General features: G+C 55.2%; 1 protein-coding gene across 1 annotated transcript; it reads right to left on the bottom strand.

The window, feature by feature from the left end:
- Positions 1–10,108: 10,108 nt before the first annotated feature.
- Positions 10,109–17,528, bottom strand: LOC311531433 (uncharacterized protein; the record flags this gene model as incomplete). The annotated part of the gene is made up of 4 exons (XM_084648790.1): positions 10,109–11,135; positions 13,545–14,503; positions 15,853–16,206; positions 17,497–17,528. The coding sequence occupies 4 exons, from the start codon at positions 17,526–17,528 to the stop codon at positions 10,927–10,929; spliced, it is 1,554 nt and encodes a 517-aa protein (XP_084504916.1). The 3' UTR covers positions 10,109–10,926.
- Between the last annotated feature and the right edge of the window lie 308 nt (positions 17,529–17,836).

Genomic DNA, 17,836 nt, shown 5'->3' with positions numbered 1-17,836 from the left:
TTATATAGGTGCCTATTACCCCGCCCTACCCCGTCCCGATTTTTCACACTTGCTGTCTAGTCACCCTATTCGTGAGTGTACTCTGAGAGCACATTGTCAGCTAAGGTGTCTTCACCACGAATGGACCAGCCCTTGGCTGTAACCCCTGGTGAGCTGAGCTGGGCCGAGTGCTGTGTGGCCTCCTCGATCAGCCCATGACACGGGAGGTCTCACTCACTGAGCTGGGGAAGCGGAGTCAGGATAGAGGTGAGCTCTGAGGAATGGAAGTCAACAGGGAGTCTCACAGAACAGCCTCCCTTTGTGTTGGAGGGCACAGCCCCGCTGCCCTGCCAGCCTGAGGGGCCGACACACCATGGCAGCAGGGAACAAGTGGAGGAAAGCACCGTGCCATGGCCATGAAACTGCAGCATTAACCAGCCTTTGCTGTAGCTTAAAACTCCTGTCATTGGAGGGGTGAGACCTATACACCCCACCTCTGCATCGAGCCTCAGCCCTGTGCCCTCAGAGTGGAGCCTGCAGCCTCGACTGAATCAAACCTGGCCAGGCACCATGAGTCATTGCCACGAAGCTGCAGGCTTCAGCTCCTCATGGCTCCTTGGCCTGGGGGGGGAGCCCTTCACAGCCTCTCAGGTTTCTCCAGGCCAAAGGGCTCTGCTCTGTTGCAGTGACTATCCTCTGCGAGGGGCCTAGGCGCCGACTTCTACTGGCACCGGGGGGGGGTGCTCGACCCCACCCCCTCCCACCCCCATTCTGCAAAGTCTCTGGCCCCTCCCTGCCCCTATTCCTACTCTTTCCCCAAATCCCAGCCCTGCCTCCTCCCCTGAGCGTGCCCCGTTCCCACTCCATTTGTTCCATAGCGTCCTACTGCTAGAGCAGAGCATAGACATGTCTAGTCCAATAAATTGCCTCCCTCCCGCCGCTTGCTACAGCTGATTGGCGGTGGAAGGCGTGGGGAGGTAGGCGGAGAAGCGGTGGCATGCTCAGGGGAGGTGTGTGGGGGGGAGCTTGGCTGCCACTGGGTGCAGAGCACCCACTAATTTTTCCCCGTGGGTGCTCCAGCCCCGGAGCACCCACGGAGTCGGCGCCTAGGGCGAGGGGAAGGGGATGGTTGCTCCTCCGTGAGGTCCCCCTTTCCCTATCTGCCTTCACCAAGGTGCTGCGTTTCCCCCAACGCTGAGGCCACCTGCTCCGTGCTGGCCCAGACGCTCGCCCCGTCAATTCAAGGCACGTGCAGTCAGAAAACCACCTGCCCCAAGGGGTCTCGCTGTCATGACTGCCTAGCGCGCGCTGCTCGCCGGACTCTACTCGCCACTCAAACGGTAGGTGGAGCCCACCTGCTTTGGCCAGTTCAGCACAATGCTTTGTTGCCCTGAAATGGCCCATGGGAGAAAGGGATGTGTCAGCCACGCCCCTTGAACCCAGCTTAACCTTCACCATTGCTTTGTCTCGGACTCCCCCTAGCCCTCCCTGCTTCCTGCCTGCAGGGCTGGCCAGACCACCCCTCCCCTTTTTCTCCCCCCATTGCCTGCCCCTGTGGGGTCAGCCTGAGGCCCCCTGCTGCGACCTGTGCTGGGCTGGCCCAGCCCAAGCTGCTCTCCCAAGCCCTCCCTCCCGTACAGGGCTGGCGTTGCTGCTTGCCCACTCGCCCCTCCATATGTTCCTCCAGGCCCTGCTAGGAGTCACACCCCACTTTTTTGGCAAAACTGTGCATTTGTCCCGTTTGCTCTTGCCACCTGACCTTTAAAGAAGGGACTGCCCCTGCCAAAACAGGACATAGGATCACCCAAGTCTTTGGCTCAGTGCCTGATCGGCCCTGACAGCAGCAATTGCTGGAATTAGCAGCACTGAACAGAGAGGGGGGATAGTCCAGTTCTCAGGGCCATTGTCATACAGCTGGCCCTTATACTTTGACATAGGAGAGAGCTGGGTCAGGCCCTTGTGCACCCCAGCTCCATGCAGCTCAGACACAGGGATATCGGAGTGGGGGAGATGGATGGCAAAGGGCACTGCTGAAGGGAGGAAAAAGAGAGATGAGTCCTAACAGAGGGAACAGTGAGGGAGTGGGATGTCAGAGAGAGGCCCAGAGTGAAAGGAGACCTTGGCAAAAGGGAGCTGCATTGGAGAAGCTTGTTTGATTTCCAGGCAGCGTAGGCCCCTCCTAGAGATGGACTAGGAATGTGAAGCTTGTTGGGGATTGGTGATCATGTGAGGCCCAAATGCTGACCCAGTCCCAGCTGCCGTCCCTTTTAGGGTTCCTGCATCAGTGCTTCTCTCACCCGGGACCGTAGCTTTGCACAGGGGTGCATAGCTGCTTGTGCAAAGTTGCCGTGTCGGGCGAGATGTCACATAGAGAGGCAGATTTATGCTGCCATGGAGCAGGGCAGGTTTTTGCTTCTGGCTCCAGCAGGAACTATTTGCTCCCCAACCAAAAGCAGTTCCCTCAGAAGCAGGCCATGTGAAGGAGACGAGAGCTCACAAAGCCTGGTGGGAGAGGAGGCAATGAAATACTCCCCACATTCCTCTGCCTGAACAATCATACAGACTGGAGCTTGGCTTTTAGCCCTGCAGCTCCCTCCCCGGCCAAGCCAGCATTCCAGACTATTTAAACACACCCATGTTCCCGGACAAAAATGAAAGTGTCAACACAGCCAGGCCTGTGAACAGAGCTCAGTTCGTTAAGAGTAACATTATTCAAACAAGGCAGTTCCAGAAAGCCAGGGTGCTAAGGCCAACGTTTTCAGACATGGGTGCACAGCTGTAGGTCCTTACATCCACATGCAAAAATCAGACCCTTGCTCTATGTGAATTTTTGTGCCTAGGGGTGTGTATTCAAGTTTGAAAATGTTGGCTCTCACCCTTCTGCGCCTCAGTTTCCCCAGAATCACAGAACTTGGAGATAGAAGCAGCTGCCTGTCCGATCATTTGCTCCAGCTCCGTAGCTGCCACTGGTACTGCAATAGCATGTAAAGCCCCAACGAGCTCAGCATCCCCATTGTGCTTGGCTTTGCAAAGCCGTATCGTACATGATGGTCCTTCAGAGCATGCCTAACTGCCCCAAGACAGCCAAGCACAAGCAGGCTGGGAAGATAGCGCAAAGGGGTGGGTGTTGCCTGTAAGGGTTAGGGCTCTTGCTGGGGTGGTCAGCACTGCTCCAGGTGTGAATCTCCACTCTGTGCGCTCTGGAGCAGGGCTTGAGCCTGCTTCTCTTATGTTCCAGGGGACTGCCATAGCCTCTGGCTCAATACATCTGTAGCTAGTTATGCAAAGTCCAGCTCCAACAGAAGAGCTTGAGAGAGTAGCCAATTGCCTGCTGCTTAGGGTCATGGCTTCAACTCCCTGCTCCAAATCAGGCAGAGCAGTGGTTTGAATCCCAGCTGCATTGGCTATAATGGGGCGGGTGTATGTGGTTCCTATTTTCCCTGAGACTACATCCCCCTGGCTTAGGCGCCTCCCTCCAGGAGAGGGTACGCAGCTGAGAAACACAAGCAGAGAGATTTCAGAGTAGCAGCCGTGTTAGTCTGTATTGGCAAAAAGAAAAGGAGGACTTGTGGCACCTTAGAGACTAACCAATTTATTTGAGCATGAGCTTTCGTGAGCTACAGCTCACTTCATCGGAAGCAGAGAGAGGTGCCTCCTTCTAGCCCATCAGTCAGGCACCTAAGTGCCTTGGAAGAGCTGGGTTTAAGCCCTGCCCCTCAGTGCAGCATGTCCGACTGCCCAGCGTAGGTGGCTCCCCCCTGGGATATGTCGACACTGTGACGGGTGTGTGAGAGCAGCCCCTGCAGACATACCCGAGCTCGCTTGGATCCAGCTCCGTCACAGCTAGCTCAAGTAACATGAGCCACGTGGGCTGGCAGCACCTTCCACGACCAACCCCGCCAGGACCCCGAGCAGACGCGAGCGGTGAGGCCGTGCTGCGCTGCTGGGGTGACTCAAGCTAGGTCAGTGCAGGCTGGCTTGGGGAGGCCTATGCCTGCTGCAGTCACACCTCCCATGGCCGTGCAGACATACCCTCGCTTCGCTGGCTTCTGAGAATCCCTTCTTTAGGCACTTAACTCACTCCAGGCAATGCAGGGGGAGCCTGGGCCCACCAGGGAGCTAGGAGCTGTGACAGTGACTGCACCCCAAAGGACCAACTCATCCCCAGGGCTTTCTGCAGCCAGCAGAGGGGAAGCACCCTAGAGAGTAACAGTGCTCAGCAACCAGCACACGGACTGTGTGGCTGCGAAATGATCGCGCCCCAACGCTTTGGCTCTGCTCTAGACCCGGGGGGAGGGCATTAGATACGGCACGGACCCCTCCCAGGTGGCAGGCTGAGAAGGGCTACAGGGCCTTTAAGGGGTGGATTTAGAGACACTCAAGCCGGACTTATCCCAGCACCTCACTAACATTTACAAATGGCAGCTCGTTCCCTGCCCGGGGCTGCCCTGGTCTCAGCGAATGACCCTGTTTGAGGAGCAGAGCCGTGAACGCCACAGGCTGGTAAAGCAAACAGCCCTGCAGCAGGCTGGAGCAAGGCTTCTCAGTCTGACGTGTATGAGGAGCCTGAGACTCCCTGGCTGGGGCTAGCAGGAGCGGGCCCAGCCTGTTCACCAAGGGCACTCAGCTCCCATTGGCTTAACGGGAGGGGATTAGGCCCGTGCAGAATCAGGCCTTCAAGAGACGCCCACATAACGTGCCTAGCTCCCATGCTGCACTTGCTGCAGCCTGTGTCCAGGGTCTGCCAGGGTCCCTGCAGCCGGCTCCTCCAAGCCAGAAAATCCTTCTTCTCTCACTCAAGGCTCAAGCCGTTGATGTTTGGCTGGGAAGTGCTTGTGACCCAGCACCATCACTGCCAGGATGTACAAGCTCTGCCGTAGCAACCTCGAGCCCCTCCCTTTGCGGCAGCTTGTCCCCTACTTACTCTCCCCACTCTCGGGTTGCCCCCTTTTCCCAGCAGGCCTTTCAAGGGCTGGCCCTTTAAATAGGGCGGAGCCAAGCATCTGCAGCCCTACTGGAGCCATTTTGCACTGGTCGCTGCCTTTCTCCCCCTCTGAGCTGGTGAGTCTCCTTAGTGCCTTCAGTGCAATTGCTAAGAAGGGTGCTTTCTCACCATTGCCTTGTGCTACTGACAGCTGCTCCCTGAAGCTGCCATAATTCCTTCTAAGATCCGTTCATTTTTCCTAAATGCTTCTCCTTGGCAAAACCCCACTGGGCTAAATGCCATTGACACCCTCACCCCCAAATTACACCCAGGATGATGTTAGCACACCCACTTTACACCCCCACACCTTGTAGTGTACATTGATTGTTCCCCTCCACTATCACAGGCTGGCTAAAAGAGAGGGTACAAAGCAGGCTGTGCGGGTCATCCTGTCTTGTAACAACTATCTAAAACCAAGTGAGTAATTTCTGCTTTGAAAAAGGGGACGTAGAAATCCAGCAGGATGGTTTCTATCAATCACTTGTCAAAGGTAATATAGCTTAGAGAGAGAACTTGTACATGAGAATATCTTTCCCTCCTGTCTGATTCACGCATTCTGTTTATCCTCAAAGGAAGTCGAAAGCATTTCTTTGGTATGAATAACCAGTGCCAGGGTTAGGCTGTGAATTAACTAGGCCAGAGATTTGAATGCTCATTTACCTCCCACAGTTCTGGGCTGGCTTAGTAATTTGACTGGTACCAGCTGTTTGGTGAGTGGACAATAAGTCTCAGCGCTGAGGGCTGTTCACACAAATATTGATCGCTGCCTGCAAAGAGCTGGAGTGTTTTTCATGATGCTCTGGTGGAATACGCAAGGAGTGCTTTGCGCAGCTGGGAAGAGGTGTGATACAGGGGCCATTGCTCCTCGCTCAGCACAGAGATGATTCAATGAGGATCTGAGCCAAAAGCCCTGAATGGTGGAAAATTTGTAAGAAAACAAATTGGGATCCAAAGGTTCTGGCTGAGCCCTCTGTGTACTGTGGCTGATCTGAACTCCGGGGATGGTCAGATCCTGATTCTGAACCAGTAGTGCCAATTCAGGTATTTCAGGGGAGGGGGAAGCAAACTCCAGTCCCTTTCTCCCCAGACAGCAGGCACCCCATTCCTGTCCTTACTCATTCCCTGCTCCCCCCAGGGGTCCTGGGTCTTCCTTGGCCTGGGAACCTCCCTCTCTCCTACCCACACAGGACATGAGCTGGTGCTACCAAGAGATGAGTTCTCACCAGGCTCCCCTGCACGCTGCCACACAGAAAGAGAATCCTGGGTGCTAGGTCACAGCACCATTTGGCCCAGCCACTTCTCTGCATAGAGGAGTGGCCAGGCCAACTTTGCTTGGTGATGTGATCTCATGCGCCAGATCACATCACCACACTCTGAAATTTGGCCTGGCTGCCCCTCCGGCTGTATGCGCCAGACTGCTCAGGCAGCAGCCGTACACATTAGTATGGGATTGCTCCTTAAAAGTGGTCAGGCCATGACCCCCCAGCTCCTTGGCCTATGGAGCTTTGAGCAAGTGCTAAGAACTTGGAGAGGCATTCACCCCCAACAGCAGCCAATCTAACCCTCTCCCCAGATAGTCCTGTCTTCCCAAACAGGCAGCTCACATTATGTACCCACAGGGCCCATCAAAGAGAGGAAACTAACAGAGTCGGCAGGGTTTGATCAGGCAGGGAGCACAGCTGTTTGGTGGGCACTTGCAGGCTCCCCCCGGACCCTTAACTATGCCCAGCTGGTTCTTATCAGACTCTAAAGAACACCCATGGCAGCCTGCATTGCCTAAGTCATGCCTGGGGAGTGCAGGAGGATTCATGGGAGCACTGCTTATGCAGACATTCCTGCTAAGAACTCAGAGTAAGGCCTATGAGAGAGCAGGTAGCTAAGCACATTAGCCTGACAGGAAATATGTACTTCAGTGCACTGATCTGCACATGTCCCCTTCTCTCCCCATCATCCCGTGGTGCCTTACACACTGCAAGAGGAGCAGGGTGCTTGAGAATCCCTCCTGCTCAGTGCAGAGGGCCACACCGAGTGCTTAACCCTGGGCTCCATGCTCTGCTGCTCACACAGCTCTATCCTCCCAGAAGCAAACATGCAACGCGGGCAGCTGAGTGGGCCACAGCCATGGCGACAAGGGCAAAGGTGGGAAGTGACGTGGGATCCATTTCATTAACCTGCACAAAAAGGCTTCCACAGCCGCTGCTTTAAGCATGTTTAGTGGAAATAAAAGTGGGACTCCAGGCATGTAATGGACGGGGCAGAGAGGGTCTGATGGTTGTGTGAACTGAAGCAGGCGTGAAAGGTCTACGGTGCCTATGAAGTCCCTGACCAGCTGGGCCTCTACAAGACGACAGTGCCTCAGGGGGAACGGGTGTTGTCCATTTGTGCATGGAAATTACAGCAGACAGATGGAGCCTGTCCCTGGTGCCAAAAGGATGGCTTCATAAACCATGCATCAATATCCGTGGAGAACCGCTGCTCTGCTTCTGCTCCCTCCCAGTAGGGCTGTTTTGCCATCAAATGATGCCTTCAAAACCAGCCAGGCAGTGACATCTAGTGCCCTCTGCAGGGCAAAGGAGATAGATGCTCTGTCACCCCTACTTTCCACAACTATACTACATGAAACTAAAAAAACTTTAGAGTATTGCAAAATGAATTTGCTTTCTGCGGTTGGTCTTTTGCTTGGGGATGCTAACCCTGGAGGAGATCCTCAGTGCCAGTCTAACTTATGAAAATAATACGTCTGTGAATCTTGACCGTGAAGTATGATTTCAAATCCTGACTTTAGTAACTATTATCCTCAGTGAGGAAATTGAAATGCTGAGGTTAGCTGGCTTGCTCAAGGTTCCAGTGTTAGAGCTCAGAGAATCAGGGAAGATCAGGGTTGGAAGGGACCTCAGGAGGTATCTAGTCCAACCCCCAGCTCAAAGCAGGGCCAGTCCCCAAGTAAATCATCCCAGCCAGGGCTTTATCAAGTCGGGCCTTAAAAACCTCTAAGGATGGAGATTCCACCACCTCCCTAGGTAACCCATTCCAGTGCTTCACCACCCTCCTAGTGAAACAGTGTTTCCTAATATCCAACCTAGACCTCCCCCACTGCAACTTGAGACCATTGCTCCCTGTTCTGTCATCTGCCACCACTGAGAACAGCCGAGCTCCATCCTCTTTGGGAGCCCCCTTCAGGTAGTGGAAGGCTGCTATCAAATCCCCCCTCACTCTTCTCTTCTGCAGACTAAATAACCACAGTTCCCTCAGCCTCTCCTCGTAGAGAGCACCCATCAGGGTCCTAACTTCCAGCTTCCTGTTCTAAGTGCTAGGAAATGCCTAGCCCTCACTTGTGCTATGTGAGAAGTAGCTAAGTTTCAAACTTACTTAGTTCAACCACCACAGTATTTCAAGCTGCCAAATGTAACCCTGAGCCATGCAGCCTCAGTTGTATGCCGGGGCCAGGGTCACTAGTGATGATGCATACAAAGGAAAGAGCCCAGCTTAGCTGCAGGATCAAGGTTAATTTGGCAGGGCTGGCAGGTAAGAGTTGGAGTCACTGGCAGGGGAATAAGCATGGATACTGTTTTGCTTGTCACTGCAATCATTGGGATTCCCGGGTAAGACAAAGGGAAGTGAAATCAAGTGGCAGCTACCCATGCAAACTGGGTTATTTCCTGTGAGCAGAAGATGCCAATCTGAACACCACCTGAAGCATTAGGTTACTTTTCAAATGTATTACGTTCCCTATGGACACCCACGGTTCCCCAAGAGAGACAGCCTGTCTGTACGCTTGTTATGCTGGTCCCCACAAGCTACTGTGCTGCAATCTGAGAGGTGTCACCACATTCTGGCTCCCAGATCCCACATCAGCTTTTGAATGTCCTATTTTGTTTCACATGGTGACGTGCAATAACCTGACCTACCCCACACTAGACATCTCACAGGGGTTTTCTTTCTGAAGAGATCAGGTTTATTTGGCTCGGCCCCCGTGCCAGTTCCTGGTACAGCTGCTCGTCACAGCACCAGCTGAGCTCACTAAAAACCTCAAATGCTACCGGAGTCGTCGGGCTTCCAAATGTCCAGGGAGCGGAATGCAACCAAACGAGATGGAACCTTATCCAGCCCCAGCATTTAAAACACTCTCCCCACCACTCCCTTGGGCAAGAGCTGCATCAGAGCAACCCCCATCAACGCCGCTCTGGCCTCATCCAACCACCACAATGCTCACTCCCGATGTCCTCTCCCAGGGTGGAGCTGCTCCTCCAGACAAATCCTGAGGTCTCGACTCAGGCAGCCCTCGGAATACGTCAGCAGGTGGGCCTCTGGGAATGGTTCTGTATCATGGGAGGGAGGAATTCCCCAGGAGACTCGCTTCCTCCCCATGCAAGGATCCCCACCAAAGAGAAAAGAAAAGGAGTACTTGTGGCACCTTAGAGACTAACCAATTTATTAGAGCAATTTATTAGAGCATGCTCTAATAAATTGGTTAGTCTCTAAGGTGCCACAAGTACTCCTTTTCTTTTTGCGAATACAGACTAACACGGCTGTTTCTTTGGTGGGTTTCAGAGTGAGCGCTGGAGATAAGATGGTAATGCAGGAAGATGCTTGCAGTAGACTAGTGCAATGACCTTTCACTTCTGGATGCCTCTGTTCCCAGCTGAAAAGAGGTCATCTCTGATCAATCTAATCCCTCTGACCTAGTTCTCTGGGGGCTTTTGCTTGCATCCCAAAACCACCACATGCTTTGGGACGAGCAGAAGTGATGGACCGGGACTGTCATTGGCAAGGCTGATCCAAGTCACACTGGAGATTCTTTGGCAGAGTTGTGTGGGAAGTTTGTAGTATCTGCTGGGGTCATGTCCAGCTCTAGCTAGTGTCAATAGCAAGGCACTTTCCCAAGCACTAAAATGAACACTAAGAAAGTCATAAACAAGGCCATTCCTGAACTGTGGCCCAGCTGGACAGGATGAGGAAGTGGCTAGGAGTAGGTGTGCCCCCTAACGTATTTGGGAGAAACTCAGACGATCCATCTTAGACATGAGACAGACAATCCTCATAAGGGTAGGTCAAAGCAAGCAGACCACTGGGTGCGCTCAGGTTCTTGTTGCCTCTGGCAATAAGAAGAGAGCAGAAAACCAGGCAGTGCCAGCAGGGAATGAGTCTGGTTGTGCTCACTTGTTTATTTTAACTTAATACTTAACCATTAAAGGCCAAACCCTAAGTTCTTACTCAGGTAAAACTCCCGCTCTCTTCTCCAGGAGTTGGCCCTGAGAAAGACCCTTAGGCTTTGCCCCGTAGCTCCCTACACTGTAATACAGGGCTGGATCCTGGCAAAGGGAGTGGGCTGCTAAGCTGGTTCTCTACTTAGTAAGTTTATATCACCATGGAAAAAAGAAGCTACTGGTTTAAATTCCCTGCTCGTGGCTAAAGGGGGAAGGCCCTGCAGAGGCAGGAAGCAATGGCGTGGCTACATGTCCAGTCTTCACCTGCTGTATCGCGCATTGCAGAGAAGCCCGGGGTGAAGCACTGTGCTGCTGTTCCATACACAGATACGACCCCTCTTCCCTGGCCCGTGGACTGCTCTGGCGCCCTGCTGAGGGAGGGGCCCCGTGCAGGCCCACGCAGAGTTATTTCCTTGGTGCTGTGGCTCTCCCGAACCTATGCGTGTTTTACGCTCTGCCACCAAAGCCACGACAGGTGCCCCCCGATGTCTGGGTGTGGCTCTCACTGCCGGTTAAGAGCATCGGTGGAGTGATTTCTCTGGTCTTTTCTGCACAGGAAACAGAGTCCTTGCCATTCACGTCTGTGAGGGTCAGCACCAGCTCAGTTCTCTCCTGCCCATTCGGAGGAGCAAGCAATTCTTTTTTCACTTAAGCACATGAAGCTCCAGAGAACAGGGTACTTGGAGCCGAGCGGGTCTGAACTGGGCTCTGAGCTCCCCGGACTGTGGAGGGGCAGGATCATTCCCCGGCAGATGGTCACGTGTCCAGCTCTCGCCGCAGTTTGACAATTTCCAGTAAGAGTTTCTCTTTCTCCAGCAGGATCTTTTCCTTCTGCAGCTGCAAGGTCTCTTTCTGCAGCTCTAGGATCTCGGTGTGCAGCCGGCTGTGCGTCTCCCGAAGCTCCTTGGCTGGCCCGACACAACCCCTCTGGCTGGGCAGCGAATCTTCGGTCACAGAGGTGCTTGCTGAACAAACCAAACAACCACCCCCCAAATGGTTAAAGCAAACGGAGTCAAGAGAACACAGAAATGCACAGTTCCTCCCAGAAACCAGCCCCTGTGGGGCAATGTCCCACCCGCCACAAACAGCAGGATCCAGCCTCCTCAAAATAAGGGTCATGTCTCAATTCTGCCAGGGCCAGTGATCTACCACTGCTCTGTCCTGCAGCCAGGAAAGCTCATCCTGGCTACAGGAAGCAGCTCTACAGAGATGCTCTTTCTGATCGAACACCCCCTCCCCGCCCATGTCTTCTCTCTTGTCTTTCCCTAGTTACCTCTGGCTTCTTTTCCTCTCCCCGTCTTGCTACTCCCCTTCTGTCACCCAAATAATTTACCTAGACACGAGAGGTGGGGTAGCTCTGATGTCCTCGAAAAAGAGTCATGCCAAGCATCAAATAGTGGTGATGCCTGCAGTGCCAGATGCTACAAACGGGCATTTAAAGCTGTACCAGCACCTTATAACTAATTTCACTTAGTGCTGCCAGTGAGCCAGGCCATGGGACAGCCTCCCATGCCACCTCAGGGGATGAACAGCAAGCAAAATCAGCATGGGCTTGTGTACTCAGGGTGTGACCCTGTGGCGAGAGCAGATGAAGGTTCTTTCAAGCTGCCCGAGCATGCTCAAGGTGGAGGGTGGGGCTGTCTTAATGGCAATGGGAGATCTGCAACTGCCCTCCCCTGGGGGGTAAGCCCTGCCCCTTCTGTCAGGTTTAACCATAGTGCCATGGGGAGGTTGTTAACACAGCCTGGGGCCGGCCACTGCCAACTTGTGCTGAAGTTCTAAGCAGCCTGTTTGGCAAACTGGACAGAAGAAGAGCTGGAGAAGCCCTCGCTGCAGTGGGCTGAAGGGAGCGAGCGATACCTTAATGCCACTGTCCAGTGCATTCCAGCTTCAGAAAGGAGTGTGGTCACACAGACAGCAGAGTGGGGTGAAGTGTGATTCACTGGAGAAGGAGTGGGAATACGGGGCAGATCTGTGGCACGATTCTACGCATGATCCGGAGCTTCAGGACAGTTTAGCAACACTAAAAATGGACACAGGGAACTTTTCCCCTGCCTCAAATTGTACGTCCACTCTCTTAAAAGCAAGGTGTCCCTTCTCACTGGATTTGACCTGTTCCAGCTGACCTGCATTTCCTCTCTTGCTACAGTAGTAAGGAACCAAGATGGTTCTAAGCCAGCGGTTCTCAAACTGTGGGTCAGGACTCCAATGGGGGCTGGGGTCACCAGGGCTGGCTTAGACTTGCTGGGATCTGGGGTTGAAGCCTGAGCCACACTGCCTGGAGCCAAAGCCCAAGAGCTTCAGCCCTGGGCAGCAGGGCTCAGGTTACAGACCTCCTGCCTGGGGCTGAAGCCCTTGGGCTTGGGCTTTGCCCCCACCCCTGGCCTGGGGCGGTAGGACTTGGGCTTTGGCCCTCCCACCTGGAGCGATGTGGCTCGTGCAGGCTCAGGCTTCAGTCCCCACTCCTGGGTTTGTGTAGTAACTTTTGTTGTCAGAAGGGGGTCGCGGTGCAATGAAGTTTGAGAACCCCAGTTCTAAGCTGTTTACAACTCTGGGCACTGGGATGGAAACAGTATGTGTAACTTGACGGTTATCTCAGCCGGAGCAGGGGAGAACAGGGCTGTATTTCTGCAGAGACATCTTAATAGTGGGTAGTAGGAAAAATGCTCCCTGACAGACTGGAGATACAAACACCCCCCTGGGGGCACTGCTCACTGACTCAGAGCCATTCTCGGGGGAGACATGTTTAGCCCAACCACTTGGCAATGGGCTGGGAGGAAAGCCAGCCTAGGGAAGGTCCATTCTTGGGAATTCCGGGCGTCTTAAAATCTATTCTAAATGGTCACTTGATAACCATGTGCTCCTCCCATGGCAAGACAGGCCTGCTTAGGCAGGGGTGGCGCCTATTAATGGCACTCTATAACAGAGGGCAAAGCTGCATAGGCAGCTCTCTCCCCAGGGAAAGACCAAGTACTAATCCCGGCTCAGGTCACAGGTGAAATGAGATTGGTGCCTCTTCCCACCCACCATGCGATCTGGCACTGATGGAAATTTGTACTCCAGACAGGAGCAGGGCGGTGACTGGTCAGGGCTGGGAGATACTGGCAGAGCTCACATGGCTCCCGCTCAGTATAGGCTGAGTTCCACTCTCGGTGACGCTGGTAAGTATCCAGAGTAGCTCTGCTGAACTGCATGTAGCATCTACACCTACATGGTGGTGTAACGGGAGGCAGGATTTGGCCCGTTTGCCAGGCTGCTGCCAGTAACTAATAGCCTCTTCCTTTCATGCACAAATTAAAAGACTGAATTCTGCTGGGAAGGAGGAGGAGGAGCCAGGCACTGTGTGGCCTGGCTCGCGTGTGCGGCTGTCTCACCATTATCATCCATTGCTGTGTGGATGCCTTCGGAGCTGGGGCTGTCAGTCCTGCTGCTTTGTGTGACTGGGCTTGAGCTGATCCCTAGGCAAGGCCATTCGAATATAGGGCTCAAAGGGCACTTGATCTTATAGGCCAGTGCAAAGTCTGGGGAGCAGCTGAGAGGCAAAGGAGTCCTGCCGGCAGCAGTCACCTCAGCTCCATGGCTCGGTGGCGAGGTAGTCCTGTGAACTGGCACAGGGTGTGTCTCAGCTACGGGCGCACATGTCAGCGGTGGATCCTTACTGGGGCCCAACAGTCTCTTTTCCACACTCTCTTGAGCTCCACCCGAGCACAAATCACTGGGCTGCGGGTCCCCTGGAGCATGGATGAAACTCTTTCCAGGACAGCCAGTCCTTGGTGCCATTTCTTTGTCTGTGTCCGAAAGGACCTCCGTTTTGCAGAGCAGTTTGTTCCCCTGGCTCAGCCGAAGTCCATCATTCTGGCTGTGGAGGAATAAGTCTGACGAAGACTCCCGCATCCCCTCCGCTGCGCAGAGAGGCACTGCGGTTCCAGCCGGGCCGCTGGACGGCTTCGTTCCGAAACCAGGGCCCAGGAGCAATGGTTCTGTCACCTCCGGCCCTGTCTTATTGAAGAGAGCAAAGATGTTGTGGAAGAGCCTCTCCTGGGGCCGCTGCCTCAGCAAAGGGTGTTTCACCGTGGTCAGCTCCTTGCGGGCGTCAATGACCATGTTATGCCACTTCTTGCGGATCTCGTCAGGCGTGCGCCGCACAAGCGGGCTGAGGGAGTTGACAGCGGCAGTGATCTCTTCCCACGCTCGCTGACGGTCCATCGTGTTCTTGTAGCGCCCGCTCTTGGGGATCAGGATGTCCTTGCGCAGGCTGAATTCTTCAAGGATGAGGAACTTCTCTTCTTCGGAAAACTTGAGTCTTTTTGGCTTGGCTGTGGTCATGTTGCCCCTGCGATTCAATTACAAGTCACCATTATGGCACTATTTACCATGAGATCCCGCTTAACTGCAGTGCATGGCTGGGGCTCCTACTGAGCCCAGGTGGGTAGAAGAGGGTATTGTACAAGGTGGATCGTGACTCCATCCACGCTCGGGTTTTTTGGGAGCAATCAACTGGCTGATAATTATGTTTCAGCCATCAATACCCATGGGACCCTCTGCAGCTTTAAGTTCAGGTGATTTAAGCACGTAAATGAGATTACTCTACCATTAGATAACTTGGCCTTAGCCACAGATTCAAATGGACGCCTAACCACAGGCCACACTGACAAACTGCCACAGCTTGAGAGGTGCACAGGATCTGCGTACAACGGAGCTGCCTGCAGCCACGCTGGCCTTTAACGCCAAAGTGAGGCCTGGCGGAGCACAGGTCCCAGCCTACAACACAGCATGGAGTCTGCATCTTAAGAGCACGAAATCCTTCCTACTGCTATTAAGCACTTACCCTATATAACCATATAGGATCTCACAGGGCTTTATGAAGGAGGGTAAATATAATTAATTACCACATTAAATGCAGGGAAACTGAGGCAAAGGACGGTGAAGCAACTGGTCTGTCACAGAGCAAGCCGAGGACAACAACCCTGGACTCCTGCCTCCCAATCCCGTTCTCCATGGAAGAATAGCCCACAAGGACTATAGCTTGCTGGGATCAACAAGTGGCAACTCACAAGGGCATCTGCTGTCCCTGAAGGCGGGACCTTTGTAGTGAAAGTGCCACCGGTTACTTTGAGCTGGAGAATTACAAGCTGCAGCCAGCCAGTTCTGCAAAGCCTGCCCCTCTCTTTAATTTGTAGCATGTGCCCCTGGGGGGCAGGGATCAGGCCTTCGAAGGCACCCATGCCAGAGAGAGGGAGACAGGAGGGACATCACCTCAACGCTGGGACCTTGGACCCGCTACGCGCATGGTCCACCGAGCCCAGCATCCCGTCTCTGGGCCGGGGCCAGCACCGATGCTGCAGAAGGAGGTGTAAAAGCACCCCTCAGAGGCACAATTACGCAGTAACCCACTGATGGGGAAATTTCTTCCTCCCCCTTAATTCCTCGCGCCTGGCTGACGCCCTGAAGCACCAGCCTTTAGCTCCCCCCGCCGGGGGCCTGAAACCCCAGATGGTTTCAGTGCTGGGCTAACCCCGCAGGCGGCTGGGCGCTTTCCCGCCCCAGGCTCCAGTGGGGGTGAGTTCCAGCGGCGAACCCTGCCGGGCGGCCCCGCGCCTCTGAAGATGGGGCGCAGCGCAGGCCGGGCGCGGCCCCCTGCGCAAGGGGCGAGCCCGCGCGGCCCGGCCCGGCGGCACCTACCTGCCTGCGGCGCTCGCATGCCGGCGGCCGGAAGCCGGAGCCGGCGGCCGCCCCGGGCCCAGCGCGGCAGGAAGCGGGCGGGTGCCACGTATCCTGCGACACGCGGGGCCGCGCCCCGGCCTGGCTGCGGGGTCCCGGCGGGGCCCTGCCCCCGCGCTGGGGATGGCGCCCGGCTCGGCCCCCTGCGCGGCGCGGCGCGGCGGGGCGGGGCGGGGCCCGGGGGCTCGTTGGGTTCCTGGGCCAGCAGCCGCATCGCTGCGCCCTTCCCCGGCGGGGCCTTTGCGCCCCGCCGCCTCCCCCTCGGGCGCCCCGCGGGTAAGGCGGGGTCTGGCCTGGGGGGAGCCGGAGCCGGCCCTTAATGCAGCGGGAGCTGGGGGGCAGGAATCGGGGGGCCGCACAAGCAGCGGGGGCCCCAGGCACGTGCCAGTCCGTGGGGGTGGGGCGCGTGTACCTGGGGGGGAGCAGCGGTCGTGATGTGGGGGGAACTCGGGCAAGTGTTCCTGCCTTGCAGGGCTTGCCCTGGGGCCGATATTTGATAGTTTCAGTCATGACTTGGGCACCAAAGATTGGAGCGTGGGACTGAACTTTGCTGACCAGGGGGCGTTGGGCAGCCGTGTCCACGCAGAGGGCAGAGGACGATCAGATGATTATACAGGAAGACTGGGATGACCTAGGGGGATGAAATGTAATGGTAGGAAGTGTGAGGTCGTGCACTTAAGGAGGGGTAAGCATTTCTGCTGTAAGATGGGGGGGCTCATCAGTCGGGAACAACAGAGGAGGAGAAAGCCCCGGGTGTGCTGGTTGATTACAGGTTGACAATGAACCACCAATTGGACTGTGGGCCAGGGGTGTACCCACGGCTGGGCCGCAGCCCACCCACTTAGCATGCAGGCTCTGCTCCGGCCCCAGCGCTTGCAAGCCCCCGTGTCCCGACCCCGCTCCCTGGCAGGAGTGCTGGGTGGAGGGCGGGTGAGCGAGCAGGTGGCTGGCGGCAGCGGAGGAGATCCTCAAAAAAGGTAAGCCTGCCGCCCTGGGGACCTGGGCCTGGCGCGATGGGATGGGGACAAGTGCCTGCAGTCGTGTGCGCTGGAGAACGGCGTCTCCTCCTGGAGCTGGGTGTGTGCTTGGGGCATGGGGGCCCCTGGCCAGAGCATCCATTGCCCCCCGCAAGGCCGGCTAGAGGGCGTCGGGGAGAGGCAGGTTCCCCCCAATCCCTCCTGCCCCATGTTCCTCTGTCATTGTCCGCCCACCCAAAGTTGTGGCCCACCCAAATGTCCTATCTTGGCTATGCCACTGCTGTGGGCATAAAAATGGCACCTGTGATTCATAGATATTAAGGTCAGAAGGGACCATTATGATCATCTCGCCTGACCTCCTGCACAACGCAGGCCACCAAATCTCACCCGCCCACTCCTGCGATAAACCTCTCACCTATGCCTGAGCTATTGAAGTCTTCAAATTGTGGTTTAAAGACTTCAAGGTGCAGAGAATCCTCCAGCAAGTGACCCGTGCCCCACGCTGCAGAGAAAGGCGAAAAACCCCCAGGGCCTCTTCCAATCTGATCCTAGGGTGTAGCAGGTGAGGTATTTCCAGAAGAGAGAGGCTGTATTACTGCCAGTGTGCCAGGCACTGGAAAGACCTCACCTGGAGTACTGTGCACAATTCTGGTCGCCCATGTACAGGGAAGCTGAATTCAAACTGGAGCAGGTGTGGAGAAGGGCCACGAGAATGATCTGGGGACTGGAGGACTGAATTTAGGGGCGAGGAGACTAAAAGAGCTTGGTTTGTTCAGCATAGGAAAGTGAAGGCTGAAAGGGGGTATGATTGCTCCCTATAAATACACGAGGAGGGTAAACACCAGGGAGGGTGAAGAGCTATTTAAGCTAGAGGGCAGTGTTGGCACAAGAGCAAATGGGTGTAAGCTGGCCATGAGACAAAGGTTTCTAACAATCAGAGGTGCGAGGTTCTGGAGTGGCCTCCCAAT

This window comes from Lepidochelys olivacea (assembly GCF_965140295.1).
Source record: "Lepidochelys olivacea isolate rLepOli2 genome assembly, chromosome: 15".
Lineage (NCBI taxonomy): Eukaryota > Metazoa > Chordata > Testudines > Cheloniidae > Lepidochelys > Lepidochelys olivacea.
Note: the sequence above shows the minus strand (reverse complement) of the source record. Positions and strands in the feature narration are given on the sequence as shown.